The 24612-nt window shown below is 42.7% G+C and overlaps 1 protein-coding gene across 2 annotated transcripts in view; it reads left to right on the top strand.

Annotated features, from left to right (window-relative positions):
- Positions 1 to 1474: 1474 nt before the first annotated feature.
- Positions 1475 to 24612, top strand: part of CBFA2T2 (CBFA2/RUNX1 partner transcriptional co-repressor 2) — a 140997-nt gene continuing 117859 nt past the window's right edge. For both annotated transcript variants that reach the window (XM_036419849.2, XM_036419848.2), the window contains exon 1: positions 1475 to 1675. In XM_036419849.2, coding sequence (XP_036275742.1) covers positions 1642 to 1675 — 34 coding nt within the window. In that variant the 5' untranslated portion in view covers positions 1475 to 1641. The remainder of the gene's footprint in view (positions 1676 to 24612) is intronic.

Genomic DNA, 24612 nt, shown 5'->3' with positions numbered 1-24612 from the left:
GACATCAGTGTAAGAGAAAATCATTGATGGGCTACCTCTTGCAAGCCGGGCAATGGAGCCCACAACCCGGGCATGTGACCTTGCCCAGAATCAAACCCGGGGCCCTTCAGTCTGCTGGCCAATGCTCTATCTACTGAGCCAAAGTGGTCAGGGTCTGTTTCTTACTCTTAAATGTTTTGGTTACCTGTAGGCCTTAGGTAACCAAAGCATACTTGCAGTGAATGGAGGGATGGAGGAAGTTTTGGACAACTGGAAGACTGGACATTTTTTGCTATTACTATTACCATCTCTCTCTTTAAAAAATAAATAAATAATATAAATAAATAAATAAATAAATAAAATATATATACAATATATTATTGATTCTTTACAGAGAGGAAGAGAGAGGGATCGAGAGCTAGAAACATTGGTGAGAGAGAATCATCGATCAGCTGCCTCCTGCACATCCCCCATTGGGAATGTGCCCACAACCAAGGTACATGCCCCTGACCAGAATCAAACCTGGGACCTTTCAGTCCGCAGGCCGACACTCTATCCACTGAGCCAAACCAGTTTCGGCTACTATCTCTTTTTTAAATTATTGATTTCAGAGAGTGAGGGAGAGGAAGAAACATCAATGATAAGAGAGAATCATTGATGGGCTGCCTCCTGCACGATTGAGCCTGCAACCTGAGCATGTGCCCTGACTGGGAATCAAACTATGATCTCCTGGTTCCTAGGTCGATGCTTAACCTCTGAGCCATGCCAGCTGGGTTGTTGCACATATTTTATCCCAATTTTTTGCTTTTAAAAGAACTTTGTCATTGTACATAGAGGAGTTTGGCATTTTTAACTTTTTGTTTTCATTTTAGTTCCTATTTTTGAGTCCTTGGAGGCAGACTAGTTCAGAGTAGCTCAAAGTAGCTGTGCACATGCTGGCTAATGGGAAAGCCCTTCTTCCCATTTGTGCAAAAAAATGCAAAAATAATACCTCTTTCATTTATTGTGAGGGTTAACCTGATGGAATGAATAAAAACAGGACCTGAACAATGATAATAATGAAAACTAAACGATATTAATATAATGACGATGCCATTTTGCCCTTTTGGAACACAGTAGGCCAAAAAGAAGTGACTTAGTCAGCAACCAGCTCAAAGGCGACCGGGCCTAAACGTGGAGAACTCAGGTGAGACGCTGTCTCCTTCCCTTGCTAAGCCCCGCCCCTAGGACTCCGCCTCTGTCCCGAGAAGCTGGGTACAGTACGGGAGAGGGAGCCTAGGGTGTGACGAGCGCGAGTGACGCAGGAGGGGCGGGTTTGAGAAGCAGGATGCTCCGGGATAGGGCGATAGGTTCGCGCGGAAGGGGTGGGGCCAACCAGGGGGCGGGGCTTAACGGATGCTGCTCTTTGGGCCGGGCTTCTGCGTGCGTGGGTCTGGCGGGCGGGAGCGCGCGTTGGGGGCGTGGCCGGTGGGCGGGGCGGGCCAACGGAGGGGGCGGGGCGGCGCGCGGCCTAACGGCGGCGGTAGCTGCGGGCGAAGCGGCTGCGCTGGGGTAGGCGAGCTTGGCGGCCACAGGTCCCCAGGCGGCGGCGGCGGCGGCGGCGGCGGTGAAGGACCCTGGCTGCGGGTGGCGGCGGGAGGCTCGCGGCTGAGGCCCCCGGCGATGGTGGGTGTCCCCGGAGCGGCCGCCTTCCAGCGTAAGTGGGACGGAAAGGCGGGCGGCTGGAGGGGGGCGTGTGAGAGGCCTGTGTTTCCACGGGCGCGAGCTCCGCCGAGAGGCCCCCGGCGCGAGGCCGCGGTGGGGAAACTGAGGCCCGAAGCAGGGCGGCAGACCCAAGGTCATGCGGCGGGCGGGGCCTTCCTGGCGCCCCGGGCCGCCTGGGCGCTTCCAGCGCCTTCGGGAGGGCTCGGGGCTCCCGGGGAGAGCGGAGCGGTGCGGACCGCGGCCTCGAAGCCCAGGCTGGGCCGGCGTCCCTCGGACTTGCCCACGGACAGGGATTGTTTTGTTCTCCCGGCACTGGGGCCACCAAGTCCGGCTCCTGGGGGAATATGGCACACTCCTGATTTCGAGGGGCATGGGGCCTAGGGTGGAGGAGATGAAGATGGGTCTTCGGAGGAGCCCGTAGCGTGTGCAGGCTTGTGGGGTCGGACTGCAGGGATTCACATCCCGACCTTGGATCTGTCTCTACGAGCCTCACTTCTCCCATCTGTGAAACGGGGGTGTGAGGATCGTCTCCACTACCTCATCCGACCCCGGTGGTTGGGTTTTGGGAAGCCAGTAGAGACTGCTTCGGCACACACAATCCAAGCGTGAAAACTGTCATTGTGATTACTAATAAACCTCATCCTGGGTGAACCTTATTCCAGAAAGCCCGGGATCAGGCTGTGGGTTGTGTATTTAAGATTTTATTTTGTTTTTGCTTAGTCCTGTTTTACAATCCAGTTGATTTTCTTATCTCCATTCTCCCATTCTACCATTTATCTAGTGTTCCTCCAGGAATTGTTGAGATCCTTGGGTTAGGGGTGGGGTCTCTTAATACAATAACATTTTAATTGTTTCTCGCCAAAGTGTTTTCTTGAGCAGCAGGCATTTTGCATTTCATTCATTTAATATTTATTAAATAATCTATTAAGCAAAAAGTACCCTTCTTGGCCCAGAGAATATAGCAGCAGACTAGATAGCTCTTGGCCTTTGAATTTACTAGTAGTTGGGGGTGGAGGGAAGACCTTGGAAAATGAGGAAACAAGTCCATTTTGCATGCTTTCTCTCATTTAATCCTGGTGACTTATTTATGAGTTAAGTACTTGAAAATGCCCATTTCGCAGAGGATGAAACTGAGGAACAGAAGAAACCCTGCAATCTAATGTAATCAATCTAATCTCAGAGCCCATCTTCTTCAACACCTAAATAGGAGGTTTTACTGAGCCCCTCTCCTCCTTTGTGTGATACCCATTCAGTGCTGGATGGAAGAAATGCAAAGTAGTTGCCCCCAGCTGACGTCTCTTCATAGTCAAGTTTGCAGTTGCAGCTTTTGATAGTTTAATTCCTTCCTCTTGGAGCTTATACCTAAAGAAAGGCAGACAGAGGTGACCTTTAGGTCTGACAAAGGTGCACCACCTCTGTAGCGAAAGAACCTTTAATCTGAACTTAAATTTTGTATGTCCAAATCTCTTTCATGCAGTTTTGAGTTTAAATTATGCCCCAAAGTACAATTTTTGGTTCTATTATGTAACTAAGGAGGACATAATATTTATTTATTAAAAATTTTTTTGGTGTTTCTAAGGAAATTCTATATTCCTAGGCAGTGTGCTTAGTATATACTTTCTTTTAATCTGGAAGCATATAGCATGGTACATTAAGATATTGAGAGGATTTTTTTCAGTGAGATTCTCATGATACAGTTAGATTCAGCATTGACCATCTGCTAAGCACCAGGCCCTGTGCTGTTGTAGGGCTTCAAAGATGAATGAAAGAGCAGACTCTTGCCTCTAGAAGCTTACCTATAGTCTAAACATTTGGCTAATGTTTTTAACTGAAGTACTGGGCAGAGAGAATGTAGGAGCGCAGAGTCCCTGGGGAAGTAATCTAGAGCAGTGGCCTCAAATGTTTTTAGTGTTCTCTCAGTAAATAGGGTTGAATATTTTACTCACATTAGTGAATGTTTGTTTTAAATTACAATTATGGTGTTGACTGTACTCTGTATTATGTACATTTTTTTATCCTCACCTGAGGATATGCTTTGTTGTTTGTTTATTTTTTAATTTATATATATTTTTCTTATTGATTTTAGAGAGAGAGGAAGGAAGAGGGAGAGAGATAGGAACATCAGAGTTTGAGAAGAGAAACATCAATCAGCTGCCTCCTGCACACTCCCTACAAGGGACTGAGCCCAAAACCCAGGCATGTGCCCTGACCAGGAATCAAACTGGTGGCCTCTTGGTGCATCGGACAACGCCAAGCCATTGAGCAACACAGGCCAGGTAGGAGGATGAAGATACATCTTATTGATTTTTTAGAGAGAAGGGGAGGGAGAGAAATATTAATGTGAGAGAGACAGAATTGGTTGACTCCCATTATGTGCCCCAACCAGGGTCGAACTCAAAGCCTAGGTATTTATGTGCCCTGATGGGGAATCAAACCCGAGACCTTTTGGTATATGGGGAATGCTCCAACCAGCGGAGCCACACTGCCCAGGGGTTATTTATGTATACTTTATAATGTGCAAAAATAGACATTTTACAAAAGGCTGAGCTAAAACAAATATGGTTAGCGGTTCCAATATTGTCCTTACATCCCTCAGCGGGTAAATAGTAACTATGCCCTCTGTGATGGAAAGGATTGGTCTTGTAGCGAGACCTCCTTAACCCTGTTTATATTCAATTCTGGAGTTGTGGCTAGGTTGAAATCTTGGAGTCTAATTCTTATTAGCTTCGAGACTTTGAGCACTTTAGTTACTTAACCTTTCTGTGCACTTTATTTTCCTCATCTATAAAATTGAGATGAGAATTCTAACCTCATTTGCAGTTTTACTGTGATAATTGATACTATGTATATGTTAATATAATGTATTTTGGTATTACATGTAAAGTACTTATACTGTGTTTGACACATTCTATTTTGGGCGCTGTGAGTGGCTGAGGATACAAAGCTGCTTTAAAGATCTCACAGTCTAGTCCTGGCCAGATAACTCAGTTGGTTAGAGCAGATGTCGCCAATCTTTCCGCCCTCACGGACCACCAGTGGTCTGGTTGCCAACTGGTGGGTTAGAGCATCATCCCAAGGGCACGTACAAGGAGCACCCAATGAATGCTGAGTAAGTGGAACAGAACAACAGCTTGGTTGGTGGTGTTCAGTGATTGAGATTCAACCTATGATTCTGGTCAGGGCACATGCTCAGGGATACGCCATCGATGATTCTCATCGTTGATGTTTCTACCTCTTTCTCTCTCTCCCTCTCCCTTCCTCTAAAATCAATAAAAATATATTTTAAAAAAATTAGTGGAACAATTAGACGTTTCTCTCTAAAATCAATAAATAAAAATCTAAAAATAAAAAGATTTCACAATCTTGTGGGGACTCTGCACAGGTACACCTGGATAATAAGTGCTTTAAATGCTTGAAGCAAAGGCTTTTGGGATTGCAGAGGAGGTGTAAACTAATTGTTCCTTGAGTGTCTAAGTAAGGTTCAGGTGACATTTGAACCATCCTTAGGAAGCAGAAGGGTTTTTTCCAGGAGGTGGAAGGGTTGATCTTATTGGCTGAGGGTACAGTGGAAATTTAGAGGCTGATGGAGGCTTGATGAGTAGTACTCCAGACCTGGATCTGCAGGGAGCCTGATTGAAATGTCTATAGTTTGTTAGTAGGATAACAGTGAATTCTGGTTGGAGTTGTGTCTGGCAGGGACCAGATGGCTAGAGAACCTATTCCAGAACTTTTCACATTACCACAGCTCTTTTCTCTCTGTGGCACTTACCTCATTCTGCCTTCTTAAGAAGTAGAGGGTCCCTAGGCCTAGCCTGCGATCAGGGCTATCTTCCGCCCAATCACCAGTCCCCAGTCCTGCCTCACCACCCACCCGGTTCCCCTTACCAGTCCCCAGTCCCACCCCCTTGCCATCCATCCCGGTTCCCTGTTTGCCAGGTTCCCTGTTTGCCAACCGGCGATTTGAGTCTGTGGTCCGGAGGGGAGGGACCAAAAGGTGGTCCGTGTACCTCATAGCGACTGGTCGTTATGCCGTTATTGCGGATGGGCTTTTTTTTAATAGGATATAATCCCTTAAATGTAAGTTCCTTGTGGGTTCTGATAGTATCTGCATTTTTGCGATTTTTATTTTGCCTAGCAAGGTAAGGGAAAGTTCATAAGCATGGGGAAAGTCCTATAAATCATTGGATCTTCAAAGAATTCTGAACAATTACGAATGGAGTGATAAATGACAATGTTTACTACTCAAAAACATGCTTACAAATATTTTTTTAAAATATATTTTTATTGATTTTACACAGAGAAATTGAGAGGGATAGAGAGTTAGAAACGTCGATGAGAGAGAAACATCGACCAGCTGCCTTTTGCACACCCTCCACTGGGGATGTGCCCGCAATCAGAATCGAACCTGGGACCTTTCAGTCTGCATGCCGACGCTTTATCCACTGAGCCAAACCGCTTTATCCACTGAGCCAAACCGGTTTCAGCTGCTTACAACTATTTTATGGTAGATAGGCTCTGTGCATTACTATTTATTTTTTTATTTTTTTTAAATAAATTTTTATTGTTCATATTATTACAAATGTTCCTTCCCCCCACCCCCCTTCTCTCCTTCCTGCTTGGGACCGCCACCCAGGCACTCGGCCTCCCTCCTCTCCGGCTCTGTCCTCTCCGCACGCACCGCGTGTCTCCGTACCTTGGGCTTTTACAGCTCCTCCACGCTTCCTTCTGGTTTTCTCCTTGCTTCTTGTTGTAGAATTTCCAGTCAGTCGACTTTCCTGTAGTTCTGGGTAATGTCCATTTTATATTTTAGTTGTATTTTGTTGAAATTGTTGTGTGCGGCTGAAACAAGTGCCTACCCGAGCAGCCATCTTGGATTCTGTGTGCATTACTATTTAAAAGGGTGAGAGCCCTAGCTGATTTGGCTCAGTGGATAGAGCTTCAGCCCAAGGACTGAAGAACTTGGGTTTGGTAGTGGTTAAGGGCACATACCTCGTTTGCAGGTTCAGTCCCAGGCCCCAATCGGGTTGGGGCATGTGCAGGAGGCAATCAATCGAAGTGTCTCTCTCACATAGATGTTTCTCTCTCTAGTCCTCTCGCTTCCACTCTCTAAAAATCAATGGAAAAATATCCTCAAGTGAGGATTAAAAAAAAAAAAAAATGAGAAATGCCCTGTTCAGTAACTCTTCCTTGCCTGGCACTTACCCATTAGGATAGAGACGTGAAAGTGCACCAGAAAGGCCTCTCTGAGGCTGAATTAGGTGCCTTCCACTTGCTCCTTTAGATCCACTCTTCTTCCTTTTTCACCCTGTTCTTTGCCCTGGGATGCTGACTTACCTACATGGACTTTTACTTCAGTGGGCTTCCTTTCCATCTGAGGTCGTGGAATTTAATTACCCTGCTTCATTTTTATGGGTTTTGTCTTTGGCTGGCTATGACCCTTGGTTGAAGATTGCTGTTCCACTAAAGGTGGTTCTTTCCATATGACTCGCTCCTGGTTTGTTTGGAAAGTTCTGTTTCCTTTGTTCCTTGGGTTTAGAGGGGCTCTAGTCCCAGGGTACCAGAACTGTCCCTTGTGATTATCTTATATCCTGCCTGCCCACACCTTTCTTTAAAGTAACCTTTTTAAAGCCTCCGTGAATTATCCTTACTAGAGTATGCTATCTTTCCTGGTGGACCACAACTAATTGAAACCTATATCTTGTTAATAGGATAACTCCTCAAACTTTCACTCAAAGCTTGCTTTTATTCTGCACATACTTTAAAGGTACTTGTTTCAGCCCATCTTAAAGCAACAAATCAGATGGAGAGGAGAGGAGCTATCCCAGATAAGCATACTGACAATGAAAGACATGGTCTCATTCTCTCCTGTGGTCCTTACTTACTGTGCCACATTGACGTGTTTAGTCACCAACTCCCCCAGCCCTCACCATACTATTGGGTAAGAAAAACAATGAAAAAAAGAAAAGAAAAAGCAAAACAATGAAGTAAGAATAAAAGTATTATAACCTGTGACTATACAATCAAGACAAGTTAAATTGCAGTTAGTAGCCTATCAAAAAAAGCAGATATGTACACGACACAAGTGGTCTGGCATAATGGAAAAAGAATTTGGAAGCAAACCTAGCAAACTAGGTTTGAGGCCTAGTTCTACTGGGAAGTTATTCAACCTTTAAGACTCAGTTGTTTGTTTAATCTATTGTTGGGGGTAATTCCTGCCTGGTAATTATAATGACTAATATTAAATGTTTATTTTGGGTCTCATTGTGCCTTTTAATCCTTCACTCTTTTAGTTAGGTATAAATCCTTATTTTACAAATTAGGAAATTGATTCATATGTCAAAGAGGTAATAAATAACCAAGCCTTGATTAAAATCTAGATCTTTCTGACTACAGAGCCTGAACTCTTAACATTAAGGTAGCTCTTATTTAAAAGGTGTTGCCCTTGGCCTGGTGTGCGCGCGCGCACACACACACACACACACACACACACACAAAAAAAAGGTGGCTGGTTTGATACCCAATCAGGGCACATAATTAGGTTGCAGGTTCAATACCCCAGTCAGGGCTCTTCCCTTCTTCCCTGCCTCTTCCTCTAAAAAAGACCCACCAAAAAACAAAAATAAAATAAATTGTGTTGGGCAGTCAGTAAATGAGAAAATCCAGTCTTCATTCCTGTACTGTGGCACTGTGAAGTTCCTAATTTTATTTTTTGTTGTTCATTTTGTTTTTTTGAGGTTCCAACATTTTGAAAGGTCACTTAAGTTATAAAAATATGGTGTTTATAAGGTGGAGTACACAGTGCTTATAGTTATCTATTCATTACTGTATTACAGAACCTCTCCTGTCTGTTTTTCCCTTTTAGGAAGGATATTCAGAATCTGTTGCCTCATGTGTTATACATCCCACCTTCACCCCCCCGCCTCTCACATCTACCCTGTGGTAGAGTTGAGTGAAATGAACTGGAGGCTTTCAGAGTAATATTGTTACAAAACCTTAATTACTTAATTACCTGCTGTCTGCATATTAATTTAGAATTGACATTTTAGTGAGTTCTTGTGTAGAATTGGGCATAATTTTTCCTATTAGGAACAAAGTTACCCTTTGAGGGTTTTTTAAAAAATTAAATTTTTTAAATTTATTGGAGTGACATTGGTCATCATGAATATATTAGGTCTAGTAATAATTAATGTTGTTTTCTAATACTTTTTTAAATCGAATTTATTTAAACAATACGATAAAATTTAATCAACAATATAGTTGCCGTTGTTTTCTACTACTTGTGCCCAACGCTCAGGAAGCATTTTAATCCCTCTGTTGTAAAATTCTTGTGATTTTGATGCAAAAAATTCGGTCAATGCATTTTTGAGGCATTCTTCATTATTAAATTTTTTTCCAAGAAGAAAGTTTTGCAAAGAACGAAACAAATGGTAATCGGAAGGGGCAATATCAGGAGAATATGCTGGTTGAGGGAGAACTTCCCATTCCAACTGGCACAGTTTTTCAGCAGTGATTCTTGCAGTATGCGGTCGTGCGTTATCATGGTGAAGAATTACGCCCTTCCGATTAATCAGCGCGGGTTCTTTTTCTCTTAAAGCTTGGGCTAACCTTTCCAATTGGGCATTATACACTGCACTTGTAATGGTTTGGTTAGATGGTAAAAGTTCATAATGAAGAATTCCTTTAAAATTCCACCAAACACACAACATCACTTTTTTCACATGCAAGTCAGGTTTTGGCGTGGGCTGCGGAGCCTCATTTTTGTCCAACCATTGAGGCCGCCTTTTCAAATTAACATACAGCACCCATTTTTCATCTCCGGTAACAATTTGCTCTAAAAACGGCAAACGGTTTTGACGAGAGAGGAGCGAACTGCAAATTGTGACTCTTTGATTACAGTTGTTGTCGGTCAACTCATGAGGAACCCATTTTCCAAACTTTTGGACTTTGCCAAGTGCACGCAATTGATTGGAAATTGTTTTTTTGTGAACAATTTAAAGTTGTCGCAAGCTCTTGTTGGGTAATTTGAGGATTTTGCACCAAAAGAGCTTGAAGAGCTTCTTGATCAAAATTGGACACACGGCCTCGACCACTCTTGTCATCTAACGAAAAATTTCCCTCGCGAAATTTCTCAAAACAACGCTGGCATTTTCTGGCGCTAACTGCATCTTGACCAAGAGCACTACAGATGTTTTTTGCAGCCTCACTTGCTTTTCTTCCTAATTGGAACTCGTAAAGCATGCAGTGCCGAATATGCTCTTCATCTGCCATCTTCTTAGCCCTAGTTTTGCAACAAAAACCAAACCAAACACAAACTTTTTCAAGCAAAACTTGTTAATTGCACTTCACACTTCTGTAGATACCACGTGTTTGAAGGTTATGTCAATACAAGTCAACGCCAAGCAAGATTTTAAACGAATGTTTTAAAACGACATTAATTATTACTAGACCCAATATATGTTTCAGATGTGTGTTTCTATGTTACAAGCTCTGTTTATTGCACCTTGTATTCACCACCTTAAGTCAAACTTCTACAATCTTCTATTATATATTAGGATCCTCTTCTCCCCACCCCCTTCCCTCTGCCTTTGATGATGTTTTGAAGGTTTTTGACTTTGCTTATTTTGAAAATTGAGACTTACTAAATGGAATCATGTTTTAGACACTTGTAATGCTTTTTGGTCTTTGTCTTTTACTTTATTATTATTTTAAATATGTTTTTACTGATTTCAGAGGGGAAGGAAGAAGGAGAGAAACATCAATGATGAGAGAGAATCACTGATTGGCTGACTCCTGCATATCCCCTACTGGGGATCTAGTCTGCAAACTGGGTATGTGCCCTTGACTGGAATCAAACCCAGGACCCTTCAGTCCGCAGGCTCATGCTCTATCTACTGTCCTAAACCAGCTAGATCCGTCTTTTACTTTAGAATACATTTATGCTGGTTTGAAACTGATTGGCTTTTCTACATAGCAATAGATTCTAAAAATAAGCAGAAAGGCTGACTCTTAAGCTTGTTCCTGGCGAAACCAGTTTGGCTCAGTGAATAGAGCGTCAGCTTGTGGACTGAGGAGTCCCAGGTTCGATCCTGGTCAAGGGCATGTACCTTGGTTGCGGGCACATCCCCAGTGGGGGGTGTGCAGGATGCGGCTGGTAGATGTTTCTCTCTCATCGATGTTTCTAGCTCTCTACCTCTCTCCCTTCCTTTCTGTAAAAAATCAATAATATATATATATATATATATATATATATATATATATATATATATATATATATATAGCTGTTCTTGAGGATTAAGCCTGTTGTGTATGGTATGTAAATCTAGACTTTATGATCACTTATTTGAATAAGTACTTTTAGACAGGAAGGTTCATTTAAATGAGTTCAATGAATGAATGCAGCACTAGGATAAAGATGAGTTAATACAGCCAAAACCGGTTTGGCTCAGTGGATAGAGCCTCAGCCTGAGGACTGAAAGGTCCCAGGTTCGATTCCGGTCAAGGGCATGTACCTTGGTTGTGGGCAATCCCCAGTGGGGGGTGTGCAGGAGGCAGCTGATCGATGATTCTCTTTCAATGTTTCTAGCTCTCTATCCCTTTCCCTTCCTCTCTGTAAAAAATCAATAAAATATATATTTAAAAAAATGAGTTAATACAATAAACTTATACCTCTTCCAGGTTAAGGAAAAAATAGGAGGAAAAAGATGGGGAAGAAAGGTTTCTTGCCTACCAGTTTTATCCTTATTCTTTAGTTTTAGAGTATTGTTTTGAACCTCATATTAAAGATAGCAATTACTTGCCGAAACCAGTTTGGCTCAGTGGTAGAGCGTCGGTCTGTGGACTGAAAGGTCCCAGGTTCTATTCCGGTCAGGGGCATATACGTTGGTAGCAGGCACATCCCCAGTAGGGGGTGTGCAAGAGGCAGCTGGTCGATGTTTCTCTCTCATTGGCGTTTCTAGCTCTCTCTCTCCCTTCCTCTCTGTAAAAAATGAATAAAAATATATGTTAAAAAAATAAAGATAGCGATTTCTCAGTTCTAAGATTCACTTTAAGTTCCTGAAAGTTTGAACGTTAACGAGGGTATTCTTGGTAAGAATACCAAGAGGGGTCTCACTAGCACTGTACTGACTGGCCCCATATGCAATATGAGCTAGTGTAAGTAAATGTGACTGAGCCTGTCTCTGGGTTTTATTATAGTTGGTTAAGTAGCTTTTTGCCTCTGTCTCTGGTTTCTGTCTCTGGCCCATTGAAAGCCTTGAGGCTATCTAGAATTATAGGGGTTGGGACACCATAAATTAAACTTGTGAACTGAATCTATTGCAGATATGTCAACTGAATCTAGCTTTTAAGTCCAGTTGAATTCTTTTAAAAAAGAATCTTTGCTAGATTTTCTGCTGGGTGCTTTTCACATAAGTCATTTTATATAATTCTTAGAACAATCATGGGAGGAAGTTAGTATCTCTGTTTTACAGATGAGGAAATAAAGCTCAGAGAATTAAATAAATTGCCCATGGTCTCATAATTAATCAGTAGCAGATGAACTGTATAAGCTTAGTTCAATCCTGATGTTGAGTTCATTCATTATACATTGAGATCTGAGTCCAGAACTCACTGTGTTTTTTTTAACTCTCTATCACATGGTTCCTTCCTTTTTACTAACTAAACAAGAGGTTTTTAGGCCTATGTTCAAGAGGATCCCAGAGCTCCCTGAAGATATTTGATTTTCCATCTTTGACAACTTTGCCTAACATGCCACTCGCATGCACTGATGGTGCCAAGTGATCCGGGCCACTGTTGGGTGCCGGCAGCAGGTGCAAGCAGCAGCTCTGGCACCGGGAGCAAAGTATTTTCAGTAACTACCAGAGGCTTGCCCCAGTTACAGCAACTGGCCTTGCTCTGGTGTCCTAGCTCACCTGCTCCACCATCCTGTTGAGGCCGACGCCCACCATGTTCTGTGCTCTGTTGCCTGCTGCTGACACCCATCATGTTTTGTGCCACCCCCTAGTGGTCAGTGCATGTCATAGTGACTATATTCTGTGGCTCTGGCCAATGTGGCTCTGTTGGGCATGGTCTCATGCACCAAAATATTGATTTGGTCAGGGCACATGCCCAGGTTGCTGCTTGATCCCAGTAGGGGGCATGCAGGAGATAGCCATTCAATGTTATATTCTCACATTGCTGTTTCTCTCTCTCCCCCTCTCCCTCTCTAACAATCAATAAAAAATCTTTAAAAAACCCTGTCCAGCTTTGCTCAGTGGTTGGAGTGTGGCCCTCAGACTGAAGGGTTATGGATTGATTTCCTTGAGGGGCACATACCTCAGTTGCATGGTTGATCCCTGGCTGGTCAGAGCACATGCAGGAGGCACCAATCTTGTGTCTCCCTCACATAGATGTTTCTCTCCCCCTCCTCTTCCCTCCACCTCTCCTTTTCCCTTTCTCCCCTTCCCATATCCCTCCCTCTTCCTCCTCCCTCTCTTCTACTCTGTCTGAAAATCAGTGGAAATAATATCCTTGGTGAGGATTTTTTAAAAATCTTTTTTCAAAAGTCCTGCCCTAGCTGGTTTGGCTGAGGGTCAGCCTTTGGTCTGAAGGGCCTCTGGTAGACGGTGTGTGCCACGGTTACAGGCTTGATTCCTGCAAGTGGGAGGCAGCCAATCTCGTGTCTCATATCTATCTCTTTGTCTCTGCCCCTCCCTTTCTGGCTCTCTAAAAACCAATGGAGAAAGTACCCTCAGGTGAGGATTAACAACAAGAAGTTTAGGAATGGGGATGTGATTTTTAAGTCTTGGTCTTTGTTCAGGGGTGTCCTGAATTGGTCTTAGAGATGAAATTTTTAAAAAAGGTAGAAACTCTTCAGAGCCTTTACCAGTGCATCCTGTGTATTTACTGATCTTAGAAGTTAAGCAGATAGATGATGGCAATGAACATCGAAAGCCTAGGAAATGTCCCTGCTAATTTTGTTAGGCCTTGTGAGGAACTGTCAGTGGATCATCAAATATACAATAGTATATGGAATATGCAGTGAACCTTTTACTCTGTGTCTCTTCAAATTTGATTCTACCCCTCTATTTTGTATTGCTTTAATTAAATGCAGAAATCAAAGTAAAATTTAGAATAATCCAGAGTTAGGTATCCTTTTGTCTGAATTTATAGCTTTGGAGTTGGCTAGATTTTTCAATTAAATTAGTTGATGGTAACAAATATGTAATCTGACTTCTCCAGCAGCTCAAGTGAAATGTTAATACCAGGCATTGCACAGCTCCCTTGACACACTACTTTGACCTTTTCCTCTCTTAAAATGTTTCCCTTATCCTTTTGTTAACTTAGCCATCTCCATGCAGACATTCTGCTTTTAATTTTTTGGGGCCACTTGAGAATTCTTTCAAACAGCACAGATGTATTTTTTACCTTATATCCCTAGAGCTACACTAATCATGCCATTTCCTCTAATTTACATAGTAGTTTTTACCTAGTTTACTGTCTCCTTACACTACCTGTTCCTCCCAACCCTCTCAGTAAAAGCTAAAATAACTATAGATATTTTCCTCCACCAAAAATACACCAGGTTTTTTGTTTTGTTTGGTTGTTCTTAATATTAAGAAAGTGACTATCTTTTATTTTGTTTTCCTCTGGAGAAGTGGAGCCAAGAGGAGAATGCAGGCAGAAAGCAAGTCCTCTTTATGGCTGAGATTAAAGGTAGACGTAGTTTAGGAAAGGGAAGTTCTGAGTGGTGATGGGGAAGTAGGGGAAGAAGGACTATTATCTAAGCTCCTCTGGCATTCATTCTCCAGCTCTAGTTCTCAGAAGCTCTCCTTTAATCTTCCCTTGGTGGGTTGGTCTGGCCCAGTAGTTTAAACTATACTCTTATTTATCTCTTCTTAAATATATTACCTAGTGCCATAAGCTGCTTTAGGAAAACAAATATATTGGAAGATTGTGATCTGCAATATAAAAAATACTTTTTATACTCCTTTTTTAAAAAATATAAATCTCGGCCGAAGCCGGTTTGGCTCAGTGGTAGAGCGTCGGTCTGTGGACTGAAAGGTCCCAGGTTCGATTCCGGTCAAGGGCATGTATATTGGTTGCGGGCACATCCCCGGTAGGGCGTGTGCAAGAGGCAGCTGGTCGATTTTTCTCTCTCATCGACGTTTCTAGCTCTCTGTCTCTCTCCCTTCCTCTCTGTAAAAAATCAATAAAAATATATTTAAAAAAAATAAATCTCAGATTATTACAATTGTTTCTCTTTTTTATACTCCTTTTTCTTTAAACTTTGTATTTTGACATTTCAAACTTAAAAAGTTGCAAAAATAGTGTTAAAATTCCTATATGCCATTCTCCTTGAGTTCCCAAATGTCAACATTTTACTATATTTTATATATTCTTCTTAAAAATTTTTATTGATTGATGAGAGAGAAAGACAGTGGGAAAGAGAGGGAGAGAGAAAAAAACATTGATTTGTTGTTTCATTGATTCTTGTATGTACAATGAGCAGGGATCAAACCCACAACCTTGGCTTATCGGGAGTATCCAACTGAGATACCTGGCCAGAACTTTATATTTTTCTCTTTAGATAAGTACTAGAGGCCCGGCACACGAAATTTGTGCACAGGTATGGCCCTTAGGCCTGGCCTGTGCCAGCAGCTGGCCCTGCAACCCCATCTCCCCCTCTTCCACCCCACCCCCCTGTTCCCCATTCGCTTTTAGGTGATCAGAGCCTGCTAGCGGGAGGAGGGACCAAGAGGTTGGCCGTTCCTGCCTGGTCATCAGCCCCACCCTCACATGGGTCTTCCTCTGTGTGTGGGGTGATCAGCAGGGCGGGGGGCCTTGGCCTGGCGCCACCCACATCACCTGCCACCCACCCCTGGTTCCCTGTTCATCATTAGGTGATCTGAGCCTGCCAGCCGGGAGGAGGGACCAAGAGGTTGGCTGTTTGGCCCTTTCGCTGACCCCAACCCCACCCATCCCTGGTCCCCCATTTGCCATTGGATAATGGGAGCCTGCTGGCCGGGAGAAAGAACCAAGAGGTGATCAATTTACCTCACAGTGACTGGTCAAGCAGTTGTTCTGCCATTAGGGTCAATTTGCATGTTACTCTTTTATTATATAGGATACTAAAGGCTTGGTACACGAAATTCATGCACTAGAGTGTGGAGTTTCCTCAATCCAGCCTTTACTCTCTCCAATCTGGGACCCCTCGGGGGATGTCTGACTGCTGGTTTAGGCCTGACCCCTCCCACAATTCGGGACTGCTGGTTCCTAACCGCCTGCCTGCCTGCCTGCCTGTCTGCCTGCCTGCCTGCCTGCTTGCTTGCCTGCTTGCCTGCTTGATTGGCCCTAACTGCTTTTGCCTGCTAGCCTGATCATCACTTAACTGCTCTCCTGCTGGCCTGATTAACACCTAACTGTTCCCTGCCAGCCCGATTGCCCCCAACTGCCCTCCCCTGCCGGCCTGGTTGTCCCCAACGGCCCTCCCCTGCAGGCCTAATCTCTCCAACTTTCCTCCCCTGCTGGCCGATCTCACCCCAAATTGCCCTCCTCAGCCAGCCAATTTGGTTCTGATAGGTTGGTTTCTATGCCAGTCAGCGTAAAAAACTCTACCTCTTAGGATGGATGTCTTGATTGTTTCCAGTTTTTGGCTATTAGGAATAATGCTGCAAAGAACATTCTTCTATGTCATTGAGTATATACCTTGGAGTGGAATTGGAGGATAATTGAATGTGCATATATCTAACTTTAATAGATAGATAACTGCTTGAATTTTTCAGAGTTGTACTAGTTTATACTTGTATCAGGAGTCTTAACATTTTGCTGAGCCTCTACTTTGTACAAGGCAGTAGTAAACCAAACACAGCCCTCTCACAGATCTTGAAATTTAATGTGATGAAAAATATATTTTATACACCGTTTTAATATTCAGGTGGTGATAAAGTTTTAAGGTATGTATATAGAGAGGAGGGTGATGGTTAAAAAAGACTGATCAAGCCCTGGCTGGTTTGGTTCAGTAGATAGAGTGTTGGCCTGCTGACTGAAGGATCCTAGATTCGATTCTAGTCAAGGGCATATGCCCAGGTTGCAAGCTCGATCCCCTGTAGGGGGCATGCAGGAGCAACCAATCAAGGATTCTCTCATATCATTGATGTTTCTATCTCTCCCTCTCCTTTCCTCTCTGAAATCAATAAAAAAAAATATACACTGAGTGGCCAGATTATTATGACCACCCCATCAGTACTTTGTTGGGCTACTTTTTGCCTTCAATACTGTGGCAGTTTTTCTTGGCATTGACTCCATGAGATGTTGAAAGGTGATGCGAGGAATCTGACACCATGCCTGATGAATAGCACTGTTCAGTTCTGTGAGATTTGATGGTTGTGGAACCAGCTGCTTGATGGCTCTTTTAACTTTGTCCCACAAATGCTCAATTGGATTGAGATCTGGTTATTGTGGGGGCCACCTAAGCAAGGTAAAGTCTCCCTCATGTTCTTGAAACCACTTCTGCACAATATGAGCACCGTGGTATGGCACATTATCTTGTTAGATGAAGCTATCTCCATTGGCATACGCCATCAACATGATAGGATGAACTTGATCAGCAATGATACTTAGGTATGTTGTGCTATTCAGATGTTCCACACAAATTAAGAGCCCAAACCATGCCAGGAAACATGCCCCAAACCATAACACTGCCCCCACCAGCTTGAAGGGTTGAACTCATGCATGTGTGGTGCCTGTTTTCATGCTGTTTCCTCGAAATTCTCACTCTGCCATCTGCATGATGCAACTGTAATTGTGATTCATCGAACCACATGACTTTTTTCAATGCTCGACTGTCCACTCCTTGTGTTCCTATGCGAATTAGAGACATTTTATCTTGGTGACTGCAGACAGCAAAGGTGTTCGAACAGGCCTTCGGCTTCCGTATACCATATGATGCATTGTACGGCTAATTTGCCTACAAACGTCAGGTGATCATACAATAATAATCTGGCCACTCAGAGTGTGTGTGTGTGTGTGTGTGTGTGTGTGTGTGTGTGTGACTAATCGAGTAACATTTGTGCAAAGATGTGAAGGAAGTTAGCTAGCCATGTGGATATATGAGAGAGGAACAGTCCAGGCAAAGGGTCAAAGCTTGCTTGATATGTTCACAAAACAGCAAGGAGGCTAGTATATCTGGAACACGTTGAGCAAGGGTAATAGTAGCTGATCTGAGGGCGGTAAGTAGGGGCTAGAACATATAGGACCTTAAGAGTCAAGGGACGGATTTGGGGTTTTCTAAATGAGATGGGAAGCCATTGGAGGGTTTTGAGCAGAGTGACATTATCTCATTTACCTTTTAAAGAGATCATTTTGTTCTTGGAAAAAATACTCTAGTGGGACAAAGATGGAAACAGGTGAATTTAGAAATTATTACTGTAGGCCAAGAGTGGGAGGTTGGTGGTTAGGTCAGAATGTTAATGGTGGAGGAAAGGAGAAATAGAGGGAATCAAGCTATTTTGAAGGTAGAGTTGATAGGATTTGCCTAAGTGGATTGGATATGGTAGTTGTGTGTCAAGGATGACTCTTAAGTTTATTGGCTTAAGTTGCTAATTTACTGGTTTGAGAAAGACTGGGGAGAGGTGAAGGCCCTATGTAGGTTTGGACTAAGAGTGGTAACCAGGAATTTGATATGGGACTATGAGATATCTGTTACATATCCAATTAGAGATGTTGAGTAGATAATAGGATACAGAGTGGAAAAATTGGTTTACATTTGTTCCTATGGAAATTAATACAATAAATAACAATACAGGAATGAACTCTTGTGTTTCGAGTATTCACAAGTGTAAACCTACTTTGCTACCCTGTATAAATGACATGGTGAGTGAAAATAGAGGGTGGGTCTAACATGGCCTTTGGAGTGATACAGAGGGAACAGGTAAGTTCTCTTCGTCATTTGAACACTTTTAAAGCTCATTATTTAGAATTTAAATTGTGTACACTTTTATATTTTTTGTGAGAGCTATTTAACATGGAAGTAAAATATCAAGAATTTATTTATCGAGAAAGTTTTGGGCCCTGGTCCATGTTGCTCAGTGGTTAGAGTGTCGGTTTGGATTCCTGGTCAAGGGCACATACCTGGGTTACAGGTTAATCCCTGTCCCATAGTGCATGCTGGAAACAACCAGTCAATGTGTTTCCCTCACATTGATGTGTTTGTGTCTCTTTCTCCCCACTCCCACTTTTCCACAAACAAAATCATTGGGACAAATAATTTTTGGTGAGAATTAACAACAACAAAAAAGTTCCTGGGTTCTTCTTTGAATTATTCGTTACTGAAATTTACCAGACTGTATAGGTACATTTATTCTAGTCGTTTCTATTGTTATTTTGTGTAAATGATCATTGCTGTAATGACTTAGGAAGCTGAGGAAATCTTTAGCTCTGAAGTGTTTCACATTGTATTTTAAAGTATATATGTAATATGTAATTTTAAAAATAATAGTTTACACGGGGATTTCACATAAATTATTTTATTCACTGCTTACAACATCCTGTGAATTGAATACTATTACCATCTTCACTTTATAGTTGAGGTAACAGACTGCATCACATGGGTGATTGACTCTTGGAGAACATGTCTCTAAACCAGATTTTAACTCCACAGCACTACCATGTTCTATTTCTCAGTTATACTGAATGAGTTGTAATTTATTGTAGAGTATCCTGCTTTGATGCTATGATTTTTATGGAAAAATATCTTTTACAAAAGTAATATGACATTCATATAAAAATTGCAAATAGAGTAAAAAGTAAAAAATCCCTTTTATGTCATTACTGAAAGTTGGTATATTTTTAGACTTTTGGATGCCTTTATACTTCCATGTAATACACAAATAGTGTTTTTCACAAACAAAATCATACTGTACATAATTTTGTGCAGAGTCTTTATAATTTTCAGTCAGATGGAAAGTCCTCCAAATTGTTCCGACAGGTCTTTGTTTTAAACAAGAGTAAAGGCATTTATCTCTTCTGTTGTTTTAAGTACCTTGGAACAGATTTTATGAATGACAGCAACTTTCAGTATTGATTTGTTCAATGTTAGTAGTGAAAGCCCTTTAAAATGATCACACTTTTCATTTCAGAGAACTTTCCAAATGCTCTGTAAAAAGACAGATATATGATTGATGGCTTCATGGAGCTGCCAAGCACTATTTCAAGTCCTTTTCCCTCTTCCAGAAAGTGCAAAGTTGTCCATTTTGGAACATGTGATGCACCTATTACCTGTGTTTGTAGGAGATGATGTTTTCCCATCTGTCTGATAGGAATTAATGAGCCTGTAACTAACTACCAAACTGTCCTGGAAATGAAAATAGGTATTTTCTGCTATTGATGCCATAGAAGAAGAAAAGCTTCAGGTGGATCAAACTCGCCAGATTTTTTTTTTTTTTTTTTTTACTTCAGATATTTTGGTGATTATTTCCACCACCGTAAACTAATACATATGACAGATAATGCATTTTGCTTTTAATGTAGCTTTTAGTGATGCAACCACCAAATATTCATGCTGAAAATACTTTCCTCAGAAGGAAAAAAAAAATTGAACTGCTATTGTGGGATAAGTTCAACATTTACGCAAAACCTGCTCTGGAGGAGAGAGTAGACTAGAAATTAATATAGGAAAGATAACGAAGTAGGTAGGTTCTTGATTGGAAGTGATTGTATGTATCTCAGAATTCCAGAGTAATGAAGGTGAATTAATGTCAAGTAACTGGCAAATGTAGGCTGATATTAAAATAGTGGTTGAGGAGTGAAAAATAACTGTATTCAGTGTATACTTTCGATGTGCATTTGGAAGCTTGTTAAATGTCTAGGATTTTACCTCCCAGAGGTTTAAATTCTGGGAGAGGGCCCAGGAATCTGCATTTCCATCAGATTTTCTAAGTAATTATCTTCCATATAGCCTATAGACTAATTTGAAAACACTGGTTTAGGGTGTCTGCACCACCTAAATCTAATCGGAGGAAGAGTTACAGGGAGGAAAAACTTTCTATACAGGACTCTGAGTAGAGTGATAAATGGAGATGTCTGAGAACATATTAGGGAGAGAGATATTAGTTAATGCTGACTGAGGTAGGGAGGAGAGGGAGGAGGAACTAATGTTTGATTTTTAAAAAGTATGTTCTTAATTTTTAGAGAGAGAGGAAAAGGGAGAGGGATAGAGATATAGAAACATTGATGAGAGAGAAACATCTCTTGGTCTGCCTGCTGGGGTTCGATTCCAAAATTGGGCATGTGAATCAAAACCTGTGACCTTTTGGTTTATGGGGCAAATCTCAACCATTGAGCCACACTGGCTGGGCTGATGTTTGATTTTAATTTTCACTCGAGGAGTGTATCTTTAATTTGATTGATTTGTCTTCTATATATTGTATATTAATGTTATGTTGTCTTTTGGTAAACAAACTCTCCTATCTATAGTTTACTATATTCCTTGAACATCCTTAATTTCCAGTATTTCATACCATTTTCTCCATAAGCCTTCAAAATATCCTCAAAAATATGACCTCAACATTCAAACTATTGCATAAAATAATCACTTCATGAGTGTTTTTGTTTATTTGCTCAAGAAATAATCATTGGCTTTCTTTACCAATACTGATGAATCCTCTTTAATGGGGAGAAAATTCCTGAGGATTTAAGCAGAGGTTAAGTTAAGGTTCCATGTGGAGAATAAAAAAATTCTGGGTTATAAAGTTTCTTAGGTATAAAACTAGGAAGAAATTCTTTTTTCTCACACATTCATTCAGCACATTTACTGGTATTGATATTACCATTCTTAATATGAAGCACTGATTGTTGGGCAATAATAAGACCATTTTACTTATCTACATACTAGAGGCCCAGTGCACGAATTCGTGCACCAGTGGGGCCCTCGGCCTGGCCTGTGGGGTTGGGCTGAGACTGCCTCTCCGACATCCCCTGAGGGGTCCCAGATTACAAGAGGGCACAGGCTTGGCGAAAGGACCCCACCGCTACACGATCGGAGCTGGGGAAGGACCACAGGAGGGCTCCAGGGCATGTCTGGCCCATCTCACTCAGTCCTGATTGGCCGAACCCCAGCAGCAAGCTAACCTACCCGTCAATTACCCTCTGGTGGTCATAATGATATGCTCGGGCCATTCAACCACTCGCACATCCTAGCGAGTGGTTGAATGGCCCGAGCATATCATTAGCATATTATGCTTTAATTGGTTGAACGGCTGACCAGACACATTATTAGCATATTAGGCTTTTATTATTTATACTAGAGGCCCAATGCACAAAGATTCGTGCAAGAACGGGCTTCCTTCTCCTGGCTACTGGCACCGCCTTCACTCTGGCCGGAGCTGCATTTTTACCTTCCCAGGCTGCCCAGAGGCCCAGAGTGGCTGGGGTGGTGCAGAATGCAGAATGTCACCATGGCGACAATGCAAGTGTCCCACCTGCCCCTGGCCACTCCCTCCATCTTTGTTGGGTTAATTTGCATACCCACGCTTGATTGGCTGGTGGACATCATGTATGGTCAACTTGCATCTTACTCTTTTATTAGTGTAGATAATAAAGAGATAATATGCAAATTGTCTATTACAGTGTCACAGTAATGACCAATTTACATATTGGCAGACAAGCAGGAGGTTGCATGCACAGCAGGGGTACTTGCATGAGGCTCGCTTCCCTGCCCCCGGTGCTGGGGTCCTCTTTTTCTCCTGGGTACATGTGCCCAACAAACACCACTGAGACACCACACCCTGTCCGAGAACACTCTGGGGACGCTACCATCCCCGCCACTGAGGTGGGAGTAGCCAGGGGGATACACCCACATGGCAGAAGGCTGATTCTTGGGGCACAATCGGCAGATGCCAACTGGGGGTGCATGCACCAGCGGTTACCCCCAGGAGGGGTCATGTACTCAAATCAAGAGGATGTGGACCCAACACCATGAAGGAAGGGCCTGGCACAACAACAAAGAGTACACAGGTGACCCTCACACCACAGGGAAGCCACCACAGCTTTCTTCAGCTGTCCATTCATTTGCCCAGTCCGACCCGGATGGGGGCTTGCATCCTGGGTGGAATGCCCTCCACCCAACTCCCCCCGAGGACAAGCCAGGTCTACTGTGCCTGTGCAAGCATGCCTGTTGCCTTCAAATTCCAGAGGGAAGTGGATGAAGAGCTGCTCGAGGTGTGGAGAAGTCCCCTGCTTCAGCACTCAACAGGAGAAAAACCTTGTGTGCACATGAATGCACATGTGTGTGCACATAACTGCAGTGGTCCCTGCAATGGACACTGGCCTGGGCCGCTGGACCCTCCCCCAACTCGGAGCGGGGAGGCACAGGCCACAGTAGACAAGACACAGCTGCGTGGTTGCTCAGCCCCTCAAAGCCAGTGGGAGAGGGACCTGAGTGCCCAAACAGAGGCCGCTACAGGTCCCAGAGAGGAAAGCAGTCAGTATTAAGGATGAAAAGCATAAAATTTTTAATTAGCCTGTAAAAAGAGGAAACGAGTGAGGGAGGAGGGGAATGGTGAGGAAGAAGGGAAAAAGGGAGGGAAGAACTTTATAAAGAGTCAGTAGAGAACAGAGTTAAAGAAGGAAGAGGATGTATGAGTGAACTGTAGGAGCTACAATGAAAACCAAGTATAGTTGTGTATTAGGGACAGATTTTAAAAGTAGGAGTCAGAAAAGCAAAAGATAAATGATAGTGTATAATTAGGCAGGTAGGTAGGTAGATGAATCTCAGAGGGAAGTGGGGAGGGGGAAGGAGGGAGGGCAGGAAGAGATTAACCAAAGATCTTAAATGCATACCAGAGGCCCTGTGCATGTATTCATGCAACGGTGGAGTCCCTTGACCTGGCCTGCAGGGATTGGGCCGAAACCGGCAGTTCAACATCCCCTAAAGGGTCCAGGTTGCGAGAGGGAGCAGGCAAGGCCAAGAGACCCCACCGGTGTACGAATCCATGCACTGAGCCTCTAGTCTTCCTATAAATGTTCTAAATTAAATAGTTTAGGAAATGATTAATGACAATCATATTTGTAACCTAGGATTCCCACTACTTATAATAATTTTTTTTTTAAATCTTCACCCAGGGATATGTATTTTATTTGATTATTTATTTATTTGAGGGAGGGAGGGAGTGAGGGAGGGAGGAACAGACATACATGGATGTGAGAGAGAAGTGTCAATTGGTTGCCTCGTGTACCCACCCAGCTGGAGATCAAACCTGCAATCTTTTGATCGACTGAGCCACCTATAGCTATAACAAGTTGTTTTTTTTACATTTTTGTGACTTTTGTTGTTAATCCTCACTTGAGGATATTTTTATCCCCCTTAAATTTTTAGAGAGAGTGGAATGGAGAGGGAGAGACGGAAACATCGATGTGAGAGAGACGCATTGATCGGTTGCTTACTTCATGAGCCCCAACGAGGGTCTGGGGCCCAGGGATCAAGCCTGCAACCAAGGTATGTGCCCTTGATCAAAATCGAACTGGAGATCTTTGAGTCCTCGGCTGACACTCTAACACTGAGAAACAGGCTGGGGCTATTATTTTAACTTCTTTGACATTGTTGTATTGGGAATTAAAGGCATATTTTACCATCCAATCCTTAAAAATTATATTGATTTTACTCTGGACAAAAAAAAAAAATGCTGACTTGGTCTTGCCTGATGTGTAGTTAGCATTGTTCTAGCAAGTTTCATGAAATGGATGTACAGGAAGCAGGTGTTTTACTTAAACTGCAGCTGTACCATCTGTGGGAGCAGGTGGACAGATTCTTTGTCCTCAGGAAAACACAGCGGATGAGACTTAAGAGACCTAATTGATTAGTTTTTGCCAGCTAAGCACAACTTTTACTTATGCACAAGTGTTGACACTGGTGAGGACAATAGCAAAGTGAACAAAAAAGGTGTAAGTTTGGCT

Source organism: Pipistrellus kuhlii, unplaced genomic scaffold, assembly GCF_014108245.1.
Source record: "Pipistrellus kuhlii isolate mPipKuh1 unplaced genomic scaffold, mPipKuh1.p scaffold_m20_p_6, whole genome shotgun sequence".
Classification (NCBI taxonomy): Eukaryota; Metazoa; Chordata; class Mammalia; order Chiroptera; family Vespertilionidae; genus Pipistrellus; species Pipistrellus kuhlii.
This window is presented reverse-complemented; position numbering and strand designations above follow the sequence as displayed.